A 19,621-nucleotide genomic window follows, 5' to 3' on the forward strand; every position below is an offset into this window, starting at 1 on the left:
TCTGGTCATCAGTTAAGTATTACAGAAGGAAAGCCAAAGAGTTCAGATTCAGGCCTGTTTCATCTCTGATGAAATGAGTGAATTACTAAACTTCTTCAGGCCTAAGATTTCTGGTCTTTAAAACACAGGCAATATACGCACTTTCTTAACCCAATATGAGGTTATTGCAAAGATAAAACTACTCAGGACATTACAATGAAATATATTTAATTCCCCATCACAACCACATTGTGGGAATTAGTGCTTTACTAATCAAGTATTTTGAACTCTGAGTTTAGAGGTGTAGCCCAGTGATAGAGACCTTGTACAAGGCCCTGGGATAACTAAAATCTAGTTAATTGTAAAAATTGTAATTATAGCTATCGTTTACAACTGATAGTAATGATAATGACAATATTGCCATGCAAGGGCACAGTTGTGAATAATGGAGGATGGGACAAAGCATAGGACTGGATATTTGTGGCTATAATTGTTATATACCAAGTTTAATGCATAGAAAATATAGATTCTGCCTAATTTAGGGCCAAGACATCATAACAACACACAATAGTTCTTGAATAAAATTTGCTATATTGTTATCTGTACAGAGTTATTTCAGAGTGTTGCAGGGACTAATTAAAACTTTTGTTTCCAGTCAAGATGTGACATAGTATGTCTAATCCCAGCACTTGGGAGGTTGAGGCAAGAGTGTCATGAGTTTGAGGCCAGCCTCTGCTAGAGTAAAAAGCTGTCTCAAAAAAACAAAAACAAAAACGAATTTTGCCTCAGCAAAATATTTTGCTTATCATTTTATTATGTGATTTCTTCCAACAGGATGTAAATTCCATATAGGCAATGATTTTGTGTGTGTATGTGTATGTATGTATGAATGCATGTGTGTGCTCATGTGTCAGCACTGAAACCCGAACTCAAGACCTGGGCACTGTACCTTAGCTTTTTCACTCAAGGTTAGTGATCTACCACTTGAACCACAGCTGCTGCTGCTGTTCCTCCTCCTCCTCTTCTTTCTCCTCTTCCTCCTTCCCCCCCTCCTCCTTTCTTCTTTTTTTTTGATCATGGGGCCTGAACTCTGGGCCTGGGTGCTGCCCCTCAGCAATTCAGCTCAAGGTTAGTGCTCTACCACTTGAGCCACAGCGCCACTTCTGGCTTTTTCTGCTTATGTGGTGAAGAGGAATCGAACCCAGGACTTCATGCATGCAAGGCAAGCACTCTACCACTGAGCTACCTTCCCAGCCCCACTTTTTGATGGTTTATCAGAGATAAGAATTTGACAGATTTTCCTGCCCAGGCTGACTTCAAACCTCAATTCTTAAACCTCAGCCTTCCTGAATAGCAAGGATTACTGGTGTGAGCCACTGAATGTTTTGGGTTTTTGAGGGTGGGGGGAGGGAGTTGTTTTCTGTTTTTGTCCATTGTGGGGCTTGAACTCTGGGCCTGGGTGGTGTCCCTAGGCTCTTCAGCTCAAGGCAAGTGCTCTACCACTTGAGCCATAGCACCACTTCCAGTTTTCTGGTGGTTAATTGGAAATAAGAGTCTCACAGACTTTCCTGCCCAGGCTGGCTTTGAACCACGATCCTCAGATGTCAGCCTCCTGTGTAGCTAGGATTACAGGCATGAGTCACTAGTGCCTGGCTTGTTTTTGTTTTTTTGATGCTTTAGATAAAACCCAAGATCACAGTATATGCTAGGCAAGTACTCTACGACTGAACCACAACCTCAACTCAACTTAAATACTTCTATTTATGACCACTAAGATAGTATTATGTATTACTTATTTGTATATCCCACCTCTTCCATCAAATTTGAAATGTTTGGTAGGTCATCAATCTTCATAAGATATAGTTCTATATTCCTTACCTCTCCACTGTTTTTTTTGTTAATTCCATATAGTAAGTACCCAAAAGATATTTGGTGAATGAAGTATTTTTATTTTATTGCACAATATTTTTCTAGACTTCAATGTAAAAAGAACCAGGTTATCAGTACATCTCTGAAAGAATATACTTTTATATTGAACCTGGCCTGTAATCCCAGCACTCAAAGCTGAAGGCAGGAGGATTTCATGTTCCAGGCCAGCCTAGGCTAAAGAGAGACTGTGTCTCAAAAGAAAATATACTTTCTTACGGAACCAAGGATAAAAAAAAAAAGTTTGGAACTGGTTGTAAAAAATGTGGATCAGTGGTAGAGCGCTTGCCTTGCATGCATGAGGCCCTGGGTTTGATTCTTCAGCACCACATAAGCAGAAAAAGCCTCAAGTGGTGCTATGGTTCAAGTGGTAGAGTGCTAGCCTTGAGCTGAAGAGCTGAGGGATGGCACCCAGGCCCAGAGTTCAGGCTCCACGACCAAAAAAAAAAAAAAATTGTGATTACCAGGTGCTGATGGTTCATGCCTGTAATCCTAGCTACTCAGGAGGCGGATATTTGAGGATCAAGGCTCGATGCCAGTCCAGGTAGGAAAATCTGTGAGACTCTTATTTTCAATTAACCACTAGAAAACTAGAAGTAGAGCTGTGGTAAAATGCTAGATTTGAGCAAAAAAAGCTCAGGGACAGTATCCAGGACCTGAGTTTAACCCCCATGACTGATGAAAAAAAAAAGTGTGGCTTTGGTATATAACAAAATCCACAATATAATGAACAGTGGAGTGGTAGGAAAGCAGAAATGAGCAAAGTTTCCTTTGTGTACTAATTATAAAATTCTATGTGGAAACCAGTATTTCGTTTAATTGTAAATTATTTTTGTTAGTTGTTTATACATATGACTGAAAAAAACCTGTCATTTAAATATGAAAGAGAAATTATTTTTTTGCTAAGTAACGTTTTATATAAACAGTGGGAGTTTCTAAGATTGTTAGGAAACATTATGTTAATATTTTGTTTCCATATGAACCATCACCATGCAGACATCAAGTCTGTATGATAGGCCCAAGTAGAACAGATTTAACTTTCAGCCCAGGATGTGTTATCCCATAAAGCCCTATAGAAGCACCTAAAAATCTCTTTAAAAGAACATTTCAGTCTCCACCTAAAAATGAAATGCAACACACACACACACACACACACACACACACACACACACACACACACACACACACACACACACACACACACACACACACACACACACACACACACACACACACACACACAAAATAAGAATTTCAAAATAACAGCAGAGCAGCCAGGTGCTGGTGGTTCACACCTATAATCCAGTTACTCAGGAAGCTGAAATCTGAGGACCAAGATTTAAAGCCAGCCTGGGTAAAGAAGTCATGAGACTCTTATCTCCAAATAATCACCAGCAAACCAGAAGTGGAGGTGTGGCTCAAAGTGGTATAATGCTAGCCTTCAACAAAATAGCTGAGGGACAGTGCCCAGACCCTGAATTCAGCCCCATTACTGACCAAAACCAAAACCAAAAACAGCAGTTTTAAATTGACAGTGGCATACTTCAAAGATTGGGCCTTATGTGATTGGCAAACCCCGAGGCAGGCTGTGTTCAGATCTTCTTTAGCAACATCCAGATAAAGACCTCCCAAATGCTGGGATTACAAGTATGTCACCTGCCTGAATCTTTAATGAATTCTTGAGCAAGGGGTGTTGCATTTTCATTGCTCTGGGCCTCAAAAAATTATGTAGTTTGCCCAGTGCTGGTGGCTCATGCCTGTAATTCTAGCTATTCAGGAGGCTGAGATCTGAGGATCATGGTTTGAAGCCAGCCAGGCAGTAAAACCCATGAGACTCTTATGTGAGACTCATCTCCAATTAACCACCAAAAATCTGGAAGTAGAGTTATGGCTCAAGTGGTAGAGTGCTACTAGCCTTGAGCACAAAAGCTCAGGGACAATACCCAAGCCTTGAGTGTAAACCCCAAGAAACTCTCTCTGTCTGTCTCTGTCTCTCTCTCATACACACACACACACACACACACACACACACACACACACACAAATACACACACACACACACAAATGTAGTTCATATAGTCTGGCTGAACTGTTGCCCATTAATATTTAGAAGAATAAAAATGATGTGGTGTTTTATAAGATTAGCAAAATGTAATTGTAAAAAAGGTATGTGTGTGTAAAGTTAAGCAACCTACTACTTGAGAAATGGAATTAAATACTCTACTAGTTTTCCATTGCCATGTAAAAACCTCCCACAAATTTAGTAATTTAAAACACAAATTTATGGACTGGGAACATGGCTTAGTGGTAGACTGCTTGCCTACCATGCATGAAGCCCCTGGGTTCAAGCCCTCAGTACTCCATAAGTGGAAAAAGCTAGAAGTGGCACTGTCTCAAGTGGTAGAGTGCTAGCCTTGAGCAAAAGCAGCTCAGGGAGAGTGTGCAGGACCTGAGTTCAAGCATCAGGACTGGCAAAAGAAAAAAGAAAAAAATAGGGAGGAGGTAACAAGTTAGACAAGAAATATACTCACGACCTTATTTATGTAATTGTAACCCCTCTGTAAATCGCCTTGACAATAAAATTAAAAATAAATAAACACAAATTAGTATCTTAAAGTTTCTATGGTTACGAGGCTGGGTATGATGTGACTAGCTTCTCTGCCGAGGGTCTTATCAGGCTTACAGCAGGGTATCAATCTGGGCTTTCATATATGGGGCTGGGAGCCTCTGTTAAGGTCATGTGGTTATTGGCAGAATTCATTTCCTTGCAGGTACTTATACAACTGACATCTCTACACTTGTGTGTGTGTGTGTGTGTGCACGCGCGCGCGCGTGCACTCGCGCATCAGTAAATGGTCCAGGAGCTGGTGGCTCATGCCTAATAATCTTATCTATTCTAAAGGCTGACATCGGAGAATTGTATTCAAAGCCAGCCCAGGCAGACAAATCTGACTCATCTCCCAATTAACTAGCAAAATGCTGGTGAAGTCGTGACTCAAGTGGTAGAGCAACAGCCTTGAGCAAAATCATTTAAGGAGAGTGAAGGGCCTTGAGTTCAAGCTCTAGTACTAGCGCATGTGCACACATACACACAACGTGCACACACATACACAGTAAACAAATAAGAAAAATTAAATATCCCAATAGTCTTTTGCAGATAAAAGGTTCCCGCACTGATAGTTGCCCACATTCCCTACTGTATCTCTCCTTCAAACGTTAAGCTAGCAATGGAACATCAAAAACCTTCTTGTTCTTTGATCTCCAACTTTCTTTTATACAACTGTGTTGTTTCTTTTGTACTGTTGCGACAGAGTACTTGCCAGAGACAATTTAGGTAAGAAGGATGAGGGCTCAAAGTCTCAGAAGTTTCAGTCCATTCAGACAGTGGTTCCCTTACTTTGGACCTGAGGTGAGACTGAACAGGGCAGCAGGAACCTGTGGAGGTGGCAGCTGTTCACCTCTTGGCAGACAAGAAGAAGAAGGCAAGAGAGGGATAGAGGGTCAGATACACGCTTCAAAGCCATGTTCCCTGTGACCTACTTCTTCCAGCTAGACAACCTCCTAAAGTTTCACCACCTCCCAAAATAAGCCACCAGCTGAGGAAAGTGTTCAACACATGAGATGGTTCCTATCTAAGTCATATCTTGGCAATTAGCCAAGAAAATTCTCTGGTTCGAAAGGCTCCATATGTTTAGGTCAGACCTGCTCATCTTGGTTTTAGGTCAACCGTGCTGCAAAATACAACCTAAATATGTCAAGTTGCTAGACTCACACAACATGGCAACCAGGGGACCATTTTAGGATTGTGTTTCTGACAACTATGAGAAACTCATGTGGCAAACAAGTTCCCCTATTCTACTTTTTGTTCAATTCTGTTGTGATTTTAATAGTCTCAACTAACATTGAACTATAACATCTACTTCCTAATTATATATTTAAGCACAATGAAAACCGACCATAAAGCATTTGCTTTTCTGGGGCTGGGAAGGTGGCTCAGTGGTAGAGCACTTGCCTTGCATGCCTGAGGCCCTGGGTTCAATTCCTCAGCACCACATAAGAAAAAAGCTGGAAGTGGCGCTGTAGCTCAAGTGGTAGAGCGCTAGCCTTGAGCTGAAGAGCTGAGGGACAGTGCCCAGGCCTAGAGTTCAGGCCCCATGACTGGACCCCCCTCCCCCCCCCCCAAAAAAAAAGAAGAATTTGCTTTTCTCTGGGGGAGAAACAAAGGTTCTCTAGATTATAATTTTATTTATTTATTTAATTTTTTGTTTGGTCATGGGGCTTGAACTCTGGGTTTGGGCGCTGTCCCTGCGCTCTTCAGCTCAAGGTGAGCGCTCTACCATTTGAGCCACAGTGCCACTTGTTTTTCTAGTGGTTTACTGGAGATAAGAGTCTCATGGACTTTCCTGTCTGGGCTGGCTTTGAACCACAATCATCAGATCTCAGCCTCCTGAGTAGCTAGGATTACAGGTGTGAGCCACAGAGGCCCAGCTATTTTTTTATTTTTTGTCGGTTGTGGGGCTTGAACTCTGGGCCTGGGTGCTGTCCCTCAGCTCTTCAGCTCAAGGCGAGCACTCTATCACTTGAGCCACAGCACCACTTCCAGTTTTCTGAGTGGTTTATTGTAGACGAGAGTCTCATGGACTTTCCTGCTTGGGCTGGCTTTGAACTGCGATCCTCAGATCTCAGCCTCCTGAGTAGCTAGGATTACAGCGTGAGCCACCAGCGCCCAGCTAATTTTAAAGAATCTTACATTTTCTTTAACCTCTTTAGTGTATACCAAGTATTTGTTTCATTAATTTTAATGCAATATAGTGAGATAGAAAGATACACAATCAATTCTATAGTGAAGACTAAGACCAGCTTATGTCTTAAGTAATCAAGCATAAGATTTAGAAAAGATTAACATAATATAATCCTGTGAAAGTAAAATGTCCCACCTCAAATATATTTCTTTGGTGTATTTAGAGAAACTGCAGACATCTGCAGGCACAGGAATAGCTCTAAAAGCTGTCAAAAGTCATCTACACTCATAAAGACAACAGCAGATGCAAACAGAGGCTTTTCTTACCAAATTTTCTTCCTGCACTCTCCTGCTACCCTAGGAAAGGTCTTTCCCCAGGAAAAAGAAGTTAGGGGTTTTGACACCTCCCCTTGTTTACTGTGCACATTCTTCCCTCCCATAACCTGCACCCCTTTCCTTCTCTCCAGAAGCCAACACCTGTCCCTTTGCAAAGATCTAAATAAGATTCAGCTAACTTGCTCCTCCTTGAGTCTCATATTCCTGTGTCTTAGGCATGTAATAAAATGTGTATGGTGGCTTTTTTTCTTGTTACATCTGTTGCCAGTTTATTTCATAGACAAAAGTTACTTCAGATGGAAAAGAGTCTTAAGTAAAACTCTGCAATACAAGAAATATTTATCACAAATATGGCAATGTTAGTATCCTTCAAATAGTTGAGCAGAACACAGACCCTACAGATAAATGAACAAGACAGGCAATGACATTTAAAAGAAGAAGCAGAAATGACTATGTTAAAAAGGTCGCCCACAAAGAACTAGGACAAGTGTGGAACTGCTATTTGGCCAAACACCCTGTTATGAGTATTTCAGTCTGAATCCATTCTCACTGGTTGATGCCTATACTATATATATCACAGGGTATAAGAAAAGAACAATGTGGGAAAGTTCCAGAAATCTGTTAGGGAAATCTGTCCCATTAAGTCTGTGGTTGGATATTGCTAAGCCCTACATGTTTAGGGTAAAACCTTGTAAGCTTAGACAGAATGACCCCAGGAACTATAAACCAAACAATTTCAGAGCTTACCTGTAGCTGAAAAACATGGGTTCTATCAGCCCCTGAATCACCAATTTAATACACTGGAGACAAAGGAGGAGAAAGGAAGAATAATGCTCATGTTAATAGGGGTTATTTTTTTAAGGCTGATATTAAAGGGATAAGTAAATATGTGATAAAAGAAAAAATTTTGGATTTTTGTGCTAGAGATTGAACCCAGTAGCTTTGCAAAAGCCTGGATGATAAATGTTCTCTAATCTCTAGTTTGATATCTTCTTTAATCTGTAAAGTTCACCCTCTGTATAGTATCTTTACAATAAAAAAAAAAAGGGAAAAAAATCTGTAAAGTTCTATCAACAACTCAAACTATTGCTCATCTTCTTTCCTCTTTCCTCCCCTGTAAGTACTAATTTTCTATGTTAGCCCTTCTTACTATATTTTCTATGTACCAACATTTGTATTTTCAGTTTTATCTGTCTCTATCATTATGGATATATTTTCTGACTTGTATCCATTCACTAATTACTACTTCAGCTATGTCTGTTCTATATAATCTACCCATTAAGATTATAATTTCAAACTCAATGTTATGTCAATATGTCAACAATTCCAGCACTCAATAGGCTTGAAGCAGGACTACAAGGTCAAGATCAGCCTGGGTTACTGAAAAAAAAAAAATCCTAATTTTTAGTTCTAGTATTTCTGCTTTATTGAGATTTTTTTTTTTTTTTTTTTTTTGTCATGGGGCTTGAACTCAGGGGACTTGGGCACTGTCCCTGAGCTCTAGATCCAGTTTTCTGGTAGCTAATTGGAGATAAGAGTCTGAAGGGTCTTTTCAGCCTGGGCTGGCATTGAATGGTGATCTTCACATCTTAGCTTCGTGAGGAACTAGGATTATAGACACGAGCCTCTGGCAACCAGCTTCGAGTTTTGTTATATAACCAGATTGGCCTCAAACTTGTGATCTTAGTCTCCCAAGTGCTGGAATTAACAGGCATAGAGTACCATCCTGGCTTGCACTTTTTTCACACTTCCTGGAGTTTATTTAAATATTATATGATCAGAGGCACAGAAGCATAGTGCCTTTGTGTTCCTCTCTTAAGATTACACTTTTTTTAAGTGCAATTTTTTCTTCTTTGCCAAAATCTTCAGAAATATAGCTTGTCTCTGAAAGTTCCAATAATGTAGGTCCTGCATTTCTCTTTAAATGGTATCTACTGGTTTTCAGTTTTTTTTGGGGGGGGGGATAGTTACTTCCTTGTAAACCTTTTTTTTTCTTTTCTTTGTGGGACTGGAGTTTGAACTCAGGGCTTTGTACTTGCTAGGCTGGCACTACTTTAGCTATTCCTCCAGACCTTTTGCAGAACTTTTAACAGATTTGGAGGTTTAGTCTTTATTCTGCTGCTTAACAATTTTCCTACACATTAAGTGTCTTAACACACATTTACTATCTCAGGTTCTGTGGGTCAGAGTCCAAGCACAGCTTATTTAGCTCCTCTATGGTCTAAGGTTGCATTCGTGGTATTAGTTGGTATCAAGATCCATTTCCATAATCACATGGTGGTCAGCAACATTAGTTCCTTACAATCACTGGAGTAAGGGACTATTTCTTGCTGACTGCTGACTAGAGATCATCCTTAGTACTCAGAACAGCAGTTTAATTCTTTGAAATTAAGATGGAAATTTGATGTAATATATCATAACTGGGTATATTCTCTCATCTACATGGTATTCTACTGATTTGAAGCAAGGCTAGTTGTCCCTTGACACTCCTCTCCCCCCAAAACAAAAATACAAATTGCAAAGGCAGCAAAGAACAGTCTGTCATACCTAAAAGTTTGAGGGGGTCACAGAACAGTATCTGTTCCTCATACCTTGGACGTTTACTCCCTCTTGAGAAGCAAACTTAGACTTACTTCTACCAGGCACTTGGAACCCTAAAATTCTTAGATTTCAGAGACAGAGAGTATTCAAAGCTGAGCTGCCTCCCTTTAAAGTCTTGTTTACTTCCAGATCATTCTTATATCTAATTGGCAATCATATGTGGTCCTTATTCAAAATATTATGTTTCAACATAATCAAATCTATTAAGGCAAAATAAAGATCCACAATTAAAAAAATTAAGAATACCAGTTTTCCTTTTACTAAATTATACTGAATATTTCTATTTTTGGAGATTTCCATAATTTAGGAAAGAAAATCTTAATATTAGAACATACTGAATATGACTAAAACATGAGCATAGAAACTGGCAATTTTCAGAAAAAAATTTGGTGGTACTAGGGTTTGAACTCAAGGTCTTGTGCTTGCTGGACAAGTACTATGTCTGAACCATATATCTAGCCCTAAATTAGCATTAATTTATAAAAATTTCTACATCAGTTGACACTAATATAACAAAGTCTCCTAAGCTAGGCACTAATGCCTGTAGTCCTAGTTACTAAGGAAGCTGAGATCTGAGGATTGAGGTTCAAAGCCAACCCAGGCAGGAAAGTCTATGAGACTCTTACCTCCAACAAACGACCAGAAAACCAGAAGTGGCACTGTGGCTCAAGTGGTAGAGTGCTAGCCTTGAGCTGAAGAGCTGGGGGCCAGTACCCAGGCCAGAGTTCAAGCCCCGAGATCAACAAAACAAACAAAAAGTCTCCTAAATGTTGACTATTCCCATAAATTATATGCTGTATAGCCCATGACAATAAAGTGTTGTATTTCTGTTTTCAACACTGATTAAATTAGCATATTGAACTAGGGTGTGGTGGTACATTATCTGTGATCCCAGCACTCAGGCAGCTGAAGAAGAATAATTACAACTTTGAGGCCAGCCTAGGCTATCGGGTGAGACAATCTCAAAACAAAAACAACATACCATCATCATTACTATTGTATAAACTTAAAATGTTGCTATTTGATTTCAAAATGAACTAGGGAAACTGATAAAAAAAACAAAACTTACAACAATACTGCATCCCTGTCTTTAAAACATACTGATTTAAGAAAACGTATATATTTGAGAGCTTATTTGTAAGATCTGCAATTACTGTATATTTCTGGAATAAATATCTGAGAGTAAACATGACCTCTACAGGAATAAAATTTTAAATGTAACATACAACACTACCTTTAGTATAGACTACTAGCTGTACCTGCTTAAGTTCTCTTTTTTACCAATTTCCATAAAGTGAAAGCTGTTATTTTCCATTATTTTGGCTAATGGTACTCACTGCCTTCCGTGATGACCAGAATGTTGCCGTGAGGGTTGAAGCTTGAACAGGAAGTTCAGTTCATGAGTTGGAAGCCAAGTGCTAAGGTTGGTAGAGTACCTTAGCAGAATTGGGTTACTTCTGGAATTCTTTTTAAGTGAGAGCAAACACCCTCACCTCCCCTTTTTTACTAGTATCTAACATATGAAATTTTTGTTGCTGAACCTAACCTTAACTAATACACATTCCAATTGTTGGCATTACTCCTTTATTAGAGACTGTAAATGAGAAATTATTTCGACACCTGAAGACCAAATTACAACAGAAGATTCTACGGGCTGAAGATTTTGAGACATTTTGGAAAGAGTTTTATGTAAAGTATACCCTTTCCGTGGCATGGCAATATCATCCTTCTTTAAAAAGGTTACTGGACAGAGGTCATTTCCACCATCACCTACATAAACAATCTGTGTATAATTCACTCCCTGCTTTAACTGTTTATCCACAAATTCTACCAAAACTACATTTTTGCAAAGATTCTTTGGGCACCTATCACAAGAATGGGCATGATAATTTTCCACAGTGAGATGACCATTGCTATCAAAAGCTGCTGGATTTGTAAACACATTATCAAACACATCATGGAAATCAGCAGCTTCTAAAATCCAATCTATGAAGACTGAATTTGAATCTGAAATAATGATGCAGTCAAATTTATCCTTATTCTCTCTTATGAAGTTGAAAAGTTCCACCACCCCTGGAGTGAAAGGCATTGATAGCATTGTTCTTTTCATTTCATCTTCTCCTACACCTTCATTTCCCAAATACTTAAAGACTCTGCCCATAAATTCTGTCCAAAATCCTTTTTGATAAGAATCTTGTAGTTCAATAGGAAGCTTTTGGTCTGGAGCACATTGTACAATCCAAGTGTCACTATTGTCATCTATGATTGTATTATCGAAGTCAAACACCAACAAAATTTTCATTGTTCCAGAAATAGCTTTGGGTTACCCTGAAAAAAAGAAGAAATATTATTGCCTAAACATTCTGTGTTTATACTTACCTAAATGTAGAAGTAAATGTTAACTTATTAAAAGACACTGTACAATCCAAGTGCCATTATTGTAGTATCTATGATTTTATTATAGAAGTCAAACACCAACAAAATTTTCATTGTTCTAAAAATAGCTTTAGATTACCCTGAAAAAAGGGTATTATTCCCTAAACATTCTGTATTTATGCTTTTCTAAACCTAGAAGTAAATGATAACTTATTAGAAGACAGTGTACAATCCAAGCGTCATTACTGTCATCTATGCTTTTATTATTGAAGGCAAATACCAACAAAATTTTCATTGTCATAGAAATAGCTTTGGGTTACCCTGAAAAAAATATTATTCCCTAAACAGTCTGTGTTTATACTTAGCTAAAACTAGAAGTAAATACTAGCTTATTGAAAGAACTATAACCTAATCACTAAGTAGTTTGGGATTATAAGCTAAAACTTTTGTTTTAAAGCAGCAAAGTTTATATTTGAGTATTTTAAGTGAATTGAACAACAAAATATCTAAAAAGAAGGGGGGGTAGTATCATCATGTTGCTGAAAGGATGATTCATTAATAAGAGTATTTACAGGGCTGGGAAGGTGGCTCAGTGGTAGAGCGCTTGCCTTGCATACATGAGGCCCTGGGTTTGATTCCTCAGCACCACATAAGCAGAAAAAAAAAGGCCAGAAGTGGCACTGTGGCTCAAGTGGTAGAGCACTCGCCTTGAGATGAAGAGCTGAGGGACAGCGCCCAGGCCCAGAGTTCAGGCCCCACGACCGGACCCCCAAAAAAAAAAAAGAAACAAAAAAAGAGCGCTTGCCTTGCACAATAAGAGTATTTACAATGAAACTATAGACCTATCTAGAAAGAAAGTAAGAAAGTAAACAATCTCTTACAGTCAAATTTATAAGTCAGACAGGTGCTGGTGGCTCAAGCCTGCCATCCTTAGCTACTTAAGAGACTGAGATCTGAGGCTTTCAGTTTAAAGCCAGCTCAGGCAGGAAAGTCAGTGAGACTTTCTTTTTTTGTTTGTCAGTCATGGGGCTTGAAGTCAAGAGCCTGAGCATATCCCTGAGTTTTGTTTTTTTTTTTTTAAATTCAATGTGGTACTGAGGAATTGAACCCAGGGCCTCATGCATACTAGTTAGGTAAGCACTCTGCCACTATGGCACATTCCCAGTCCTTCCTGAGCTTGTTTGCTCAAGGACAGTACTCTACCACTTTGAGCCACAGCTCCACTTCTAGTTTTCTGCTGGGTAACTGGAGAGAAGAGACTTACAGACTTTCCTGACCAGGATGTTTTCAGCTGTGACCCTCAGATTTCAGACTCTTGAGTAGCTGGAATTGCAGGTGTGAACCACCAGCACCTGGCTTGGTGAGTCTTATCTCCAATTAGCAACTTAAAAATAGCTAAAAGTGGAGCTGTATCTCAAAAGTGGTAGAGCACTAGCCTTGAGAGGATAAAGCTCAGGGATAGCACCCAGGACCTGAGTTCAAGCCCCAGGATTGGCACCAAAAAAAATGAAAAAAAAAATTTTACATGACATAAAAATTGCATAATAATCTTCTGCTAGCTTTAAATTATCAAGCAGAGTCATACAATTTTATTATATATGAAGAGTAAGCCATATAATTTTATTATATATGAATATTAAATAACAGTTCATCTATAGTAATAATATTCTATATACTAACCAAAATTCTAAACAGATTTGATACAGCATGTAATCTTTTTTTTTTTTTTTTTTTTTTTGCCAGAATTGGAACTTGACTTTAGGGTCTTCCACTGGCTTGGCTGGCTTTCTTGCATATCACTAGTGATCTGCCACTTGAGCCTACCTCCAGACCTGTTTTGTTTTCTGGCTGGTTAACTGGAGATGGTTTCAGCTCAATGAGAGTGCTCTATCAGTGCCACTTCCGGTTTTCTGGTGGTTTATTGGAGATAAGAGTCTCATAGACATTCCTGCCCGGGCTGGCTTTGAACTGCGAACCTCAGATCTCAGCCTCCTGAGTAGCTAAGATTACAGGTGTGAGCCACTGATGCCTTCAGCACAAAAGTTCAAGGCCTTATGTTTGCTGTCTTACTTGCTCAGCTGGAGCTCTAATGAGCTACATCCAGCCATAGTTTTTTGCTGGTTATTTTGGAGATGAGTCTAGTAAGCTGGGCGCCAGTGACTCTTGCCTGTAATCCTAGCTACTCAGGAGGCTGAGATCTGAGGATCACGGTTCAAAGTCTGCCCAGGCAGGAAAGTCCCTAAGACTCTTATTGCCAATAAACCACCAGAAAACCGAAATGATGCTGTGGCTCAAGTGGTAGAGTGTTTGCCTTGAGTTGAAGAGGGACAGCGCCCAGGCCCAGAGTTCAAACTCCATGACTGACAAAAAAAAAGTCTAGTAAACTGTTCTGTCTGGTTTGGCTTTAAACCTCTGGATGTTAGCCTCCTTATTAATTTTGTAACTTTTTCTATTAGCATTTGCTCACCATTCATATATACTTTTATTAAAAATACTTACCCAATTATGTAAAAAATGAACTATGTAACTTGATGGAGGGGATGGGAGGGGGAGAATAGGGAAGAACAAAGAAAGGGGTGATCCTGATCAAGAAGCAGTGAACTCATAACCTAACTTCTGGAATTGTAACCCCTTTGTACCTAATAATACTTACCCAAATTAGTTATTTCCCATATGACAAATCTTGTTTCAGCATAGAGCTTAGGTTAAACAGTCATGACAATCTTCAGTTTTAAACACCAGCCAGTTGTCAGTTGTTTTTAAACAACATCACTCTAATTCTGTATGCAGGGAATAAAGTCTTCTGATTTGGAGCAAAAGAATGGAAACTTCTTAACTCCTAAAATTAAAGTATTTTAAAAGTTTAAAACTGTTTTCTAATTATGTTGATTTTTTTTCTTATATCAAAAGCACCTATTCACAATAGGAGAAACAAAATTTTGATAGTACAATTAACCAGAAATATAAAACAGGGAATGTTATATGAAAATAAGCTTTTAATTCAATGGATAAAATCATAACAGCTAAGCTGACTGAGATTTCCAGGTTCAAGGTTTGAGGTTGCTCCTATAATTACATTTTTCTTTTTTTTTTTCCTGTGCCAGTCCCAGGGCTTGAATTCAAGGACTGGGCACCAACCTTGAGCCTCTTTTGCTCAAGGTTAACACTCTACCACTTGAGCCAGAGTGTCACTTCTGGCTTTTTCTAAGTAGTTTATTAGAGATAAGCATCCCATGGACTTTTCTGCCTGGGCTAGTTTCAAACTGCGATCCTCAGCTCTTAGCCTTTTAAGCAACTAGAATTACAGGTGTGAGCCACCAGTGCCGACTTTTTTTCCCTTCTTTCTCTTTTTAATTATTGTGCATAGTTGGACAAAGGGGTTACAATTCCATAAGTCAGGTTATGAGTACAATGCTTCTTGATCATTCTCCCTGATTTTCCCCCTCCTATCTCTACCCTCAAGTTATACAGTTCAGTTTTTACATAATGTCAACTGAATACAATGACTGTATTTACTCATCCTTCCTCCATTCTTGTGCTACCCTTTCCTCTCCTCTCAAAACATGTTTCCATTTACTGGTATTCATTTTGGTAAACAGTTCATTAGTTGTTTAGAGGAGCTACACCTTTGGACTTGTCCCTTAGGGGTACAGTCCTTTATCAGTTTGGGTTTATATGCATAGAGCTCTGGATATGTGTTTGTACTTTAGATCTAGCTTCCACAGATGAGAAAACATGCACTGTTTCTCTCTCTGAACCTTAATTCACTTAACATAAATTTGTTCTAGGGCCAATCATTTCCCTGCGAATGACATACTATTTTCTAATGGGCAAGTAAAGATCTGGACTTGGGTAGATGACCAAGAATGGTATTGCAGGATTAGAGGGTAGTCCTATGTTTAGTTCGCGTTGTTATTTTTAACTTGTTAACAGGGAAATACTGCACTATATTTTCAGTAAATATTCAAGTAAGGTGGGGTGGAGTTTGCCTATAATCCTAGCACTCAGGAGGCTGAGCCAAGAGGTTGACTAGTTTTGAGGCTAATCTGAGCTGCAAAATGAGACTGTCTCAATACAAAACAAAACATTCGAAGATTTTAGTGATATACTTAAAATAAAATTCTCCAAAAAGGAATGTGAATGCATTTTGAAACCTGATGTCAAAATGACAAAAAGAGCTATTAATTGTTCTCTCCAAAACTATACACAATGTCTATCTGGTATCTGTGATGTTTCCATAATGTAAGAGCAGACTATTTACTTCTCACAATTATGAAAACTAAAAACATTCGAGTATTGGAGATTGATTACAGTATGTGTTCAATAGCCAACTATTTAGCTGAGTATAAGCTTAGCTATTCAGAAGACTGAGTTCAAGAGAACTATACTTTGAAGGCATCCCCAACTAATCAGCAAAATGCCAGACAGCAGTTGAGGTTCAAGTGGTATTGTGTCAGCAAAGAGCAAGAAAACAAAGCAAGAAACTTGAAGGAACCAGGTGCCACCTGTAATCCTAGCTACTCAGGAGGCTGAGATCTGAGGATCACGTTTGAAGCAAGTCTGGGCAGTAAAGCCCTAAGACTTTTTTGTTGTTGTTGATTATGGGGCTTGAACTCTGGGCTTGGGCACTGTCCCTGAGCTCTTCAGCTCAAAGCAAGCACTCTACCACTTGAGCAACAGCACCACTTCCAGTTTTCTGAGTGGTTTATTGGAGGTAAGAATCTCACAGACCTTCCTGCTTGGGCTGGCTTTGAACTGAGATCCTCAGATCTCAGCCTCCTGAGTAGCTAGGATTACAGGTGTGTGCCACCAGCGCCCGGCATGTACTAAGCCTCTTTTCTGCAATTAACCACCAGAAAACTGGAAATGGTCCTGTTACTCAAAGTGGCAGAGTTCTAGCCTTGAGTGCAAAAGCTCGGGGACAGTGCCTAGGCCCTGAGCAAAAAAAAAAAGTTGAAGGAAAACCATGAGGCCCTAAGTTCAAGTCTTAATATGAGCATACACACACAAAATAAGAGTATTTACTCAGCCAATAAAAGCTAAGACATTCAGTTCAGTTAATAGAAAGAAGTAACAAAATAGCATTTACAGTATAATTGTGGGTGTGCATATATATATATGTATATGTATATGTGTGTATATATATATATATATATATATATAACCAGCTAAGAGCCCAAGAGACTCATCTCCATTTAATCAGCAAAAATAGCAAAGTGGGTGTGTGTAGAGCATCAACCTTGAGCATAAAAGTTAAAAGAGCTTGAGTCCATGGGTTCAAATCCCATATAAGCGCATACTTGTGCACACGCACGCACACACACACACACACACACAGAATTTTTATGTGTAGTAGTAGGGTCTTAAAGACTGGTTCAATTGTAGTTTGTACTTTTTCTAGTAATTTTGGTAAAACAAGGAAAAAAAGCCAATAGAATAACTTAAAATTGTTCTAGATCTGGATGAAAGTGCTACCTTTTAAATTTACAACAGAAAGTAGGACTGGGAGGCAAAGAACAAAAACTCTAGATTAACTAGTCTGTAGAGATCTATGTATTATGATGCAGGATCTGTAGTCAAATGATGTCTATCAAGTTGGCAAGTTGATATCAAGTCTTACGGATATTCAGTACTTTTTGTAAATATTTTAGTTAAAATTTTTTGTAGGGAAGCCGGGCGCTGGTGGCTCACGCCTGTAATCCTAGCTACTCAGGAGGCTGAGATCTGAGGATTGCGGTTCAAAGCCAGCCCGGGCAGGAAAGACCGTGAGACTCCTATCTCCAATAAAAACCACTAGAAAACCGGAAGTGGCGCTGTAGCTCAAGTGGTAGAGCGCTTGCCTTGAGCTGAAGAGCTAAGGGACAGCGTCCAGGCCCAGAGTTCAAGCCCCATGACCGACAAAAAAAAAAAAAAAAAAAAATTTTTGTAGGGAAACTATTCTCTATGAAGCTCTGCATCAGTAACAAGCAATGTACTCACTACCAATTACTCAAGACTATTGATTCAAGTATAGGGAACAGCCTTGAAAGGCATGCTTGCTGTCCATTATAATATTCAGGTTCTCTCAGCTCAGGGTTCCTGTTCTGTAATGCAACACACTCCATGTCCAATGACTTATGCCTTATTTTGTATCATCTTGAGGGAACTGAAGCAAAATTGCTAGTATTCTAGACACTGCTATAATTTATGACCTAGAATCTTTAAGTTTGTATAAAATCATGACAAACTGTTGTCAGCCTACAAACACAATCAAATCTTGTACTCCTCCCAGCACTTGGCATGTTTTAAGCTACTTCCAATGAGCCAGCAATGTTATAAAGTTTTGTCTATGGGTATTTTTAAACCCTTCTGTACTTACCAGCATTATTACAGTGGAACATCTGATAGAAAACCTAAAGAAAAATAGCACAACTATATGTTAGAACTTCTGTTATTCAAAATCTTCTTACTTGCTTTCATTTTGAGTTACTTCAACGTGGTACCTAATTATGTGTCCTCAGAGCCAAGTAATAATGAAAACAGCTGTATAATAATGTGTTTAAAAATATTTGGATCTATAACATGCCTATAGCCATATTCAGGAGAATGAGATCTGAGGATCACTGTTCTGTGTCAACATGTGCAGAAAACTACCAAAAGGCCAGAGGAGAGCTGTGGCTCAAGTGGTAGAGCATAAACTTTTGAGCAAAATAGCACAGGGGCTGCATCCAGGCCTTGAGTTCAAGTCTCAGTAACCCCCTCCCCTCAAACACACACACCAGGTCCTGAGTTCAAGCTCCAGGACACATATACAAAAAGACTTTTGAAATCAAGTGCTATAACTACTCTTAACAGATCTGTGTCATTAATGACCTGACAGACTCCCAAAACACATACAATTCATTATCATATATTGACCAAGCAGTTTAAAATATCGTAAAAGTCCTAACTAGAATGTTTTGAGGACAACATTCAAGCTTTAATATTGTTTTTTTTTTTTTTCTTAAGGGCTGGGAATGTGGCTTCGTGGTAGAGTGCTTGCCTACCGCACATGGAGCCCTGGGTTCGATTCCTCAGTACCACATTAACAGAAAAAAAACCCAGAAGTGGCGCTGTGGTTCAAATGGTAGAGTGCTAGCCTTAAGAAAAAGCTCAGGGACAGTGCCCAGGCCCTGAGTTCAAGACCCAGGGCTGCCAAAAACAAAAACCCTCAGACTCATTTAATCCTGGTTATCAAAAAGAATCCAAAAATGAGTTCGCCCATGCTTTCCTACAGTTAAGGCGCCACCTTTCTCCCGCGTGGACATCAGTGGGCCGCACACACGGGGGGGGGGGGTAGGCCTCTCCTGCTCACACACCTGCAGGGTCCACCCGAAGGTGGGCGTCGGGACCTAGCTGGGGTGCGACCCCCGCGAGGCGAGCCTCAGGCCGGGATGGGAGCAGCAGACTGGGCTGGGGCCGAAAGCTCCTCACTGACCCGGTCCTGGCGTCAGCCGCCCCTAGCCGTTCCGATGTCCGCGCGGCTTCGGCGGGTTAGGTCCTCCAGCCTCGTTCCCACGCCAGCCCGCCAACGCCGCTCCACAGCACCCGCCCCGCGTCCACGTCCTGCGCAGGCGCACTCTAGCTCTCCAACCCCTCCCCCTTTTTTCCACGCCCCCGTCCACTAAGGCGCGTTCTTCGTTC

At 39.7% G+C, this 19,621-nt stretch overlaps 1 protein-coding gene across 2 annotated transcripts; it reads right to left on the reverse strand.

The window, feature by feature from the left end:
* Positions 1 to 11,150: 11,150 nt before the first annotated feature.
* On the reverse strand, positions 11,151 to 19,536 carry Phospho2 (phosphatase, orphan 2). Of its 2 annotated transcripts, none has more exons than XM_070021379.1 (4): positions 19,416 to 19,536; positions 18,318 to 18,351; positions 14,613 to 14,798; positions 11,151 to 11,911 (listed from the first exon to the last, which is right to left on the reverse strand). In XM_070021379.1, exon 4 carries the CDS (start codon positions 11,883 to 11,885, stop codon positions 11,160 to 11,162), a length of 726 nt encoding a protein of 241 aa, XP_069877480.1. In that variant the 5' UTR covers positions 11,886 to 11,911; positions 14,613 to 14,798; positions 18,318 to 18,351; positions 19,416 to 19,536; the 3' UTR covers positions 11,151 to 11,159. The 2 variants fall into 2 exon arrangements, with proteins under 2 accessions (XP_069877480.1, XP_069877471.1); XM_070021370.1 differs by having other exon boundaries at positions 19,297 to 19,536.
* Between the last annotated feature and the right edge of the window lie 85 nt (positions 19,537 to 19,621).

The sequence above is a fragment of the Dipodomys merriami genome, unplaced genomic scaffold (assembly GCF_024711535.1).
Source record: "Dipodomys merriami isolate MVZ:Mamm:240054 unplaced genomic scaffold, mDipMer1.0.p SCAF_1, whole genome shotgun sequence".
Classification (NCBI taxonomy): Eukaryota; Metazoa; Chordata; class Mammalia; order Rodentia; family Heteromyidae; genus Dipodomys; species Dipodomys merriami.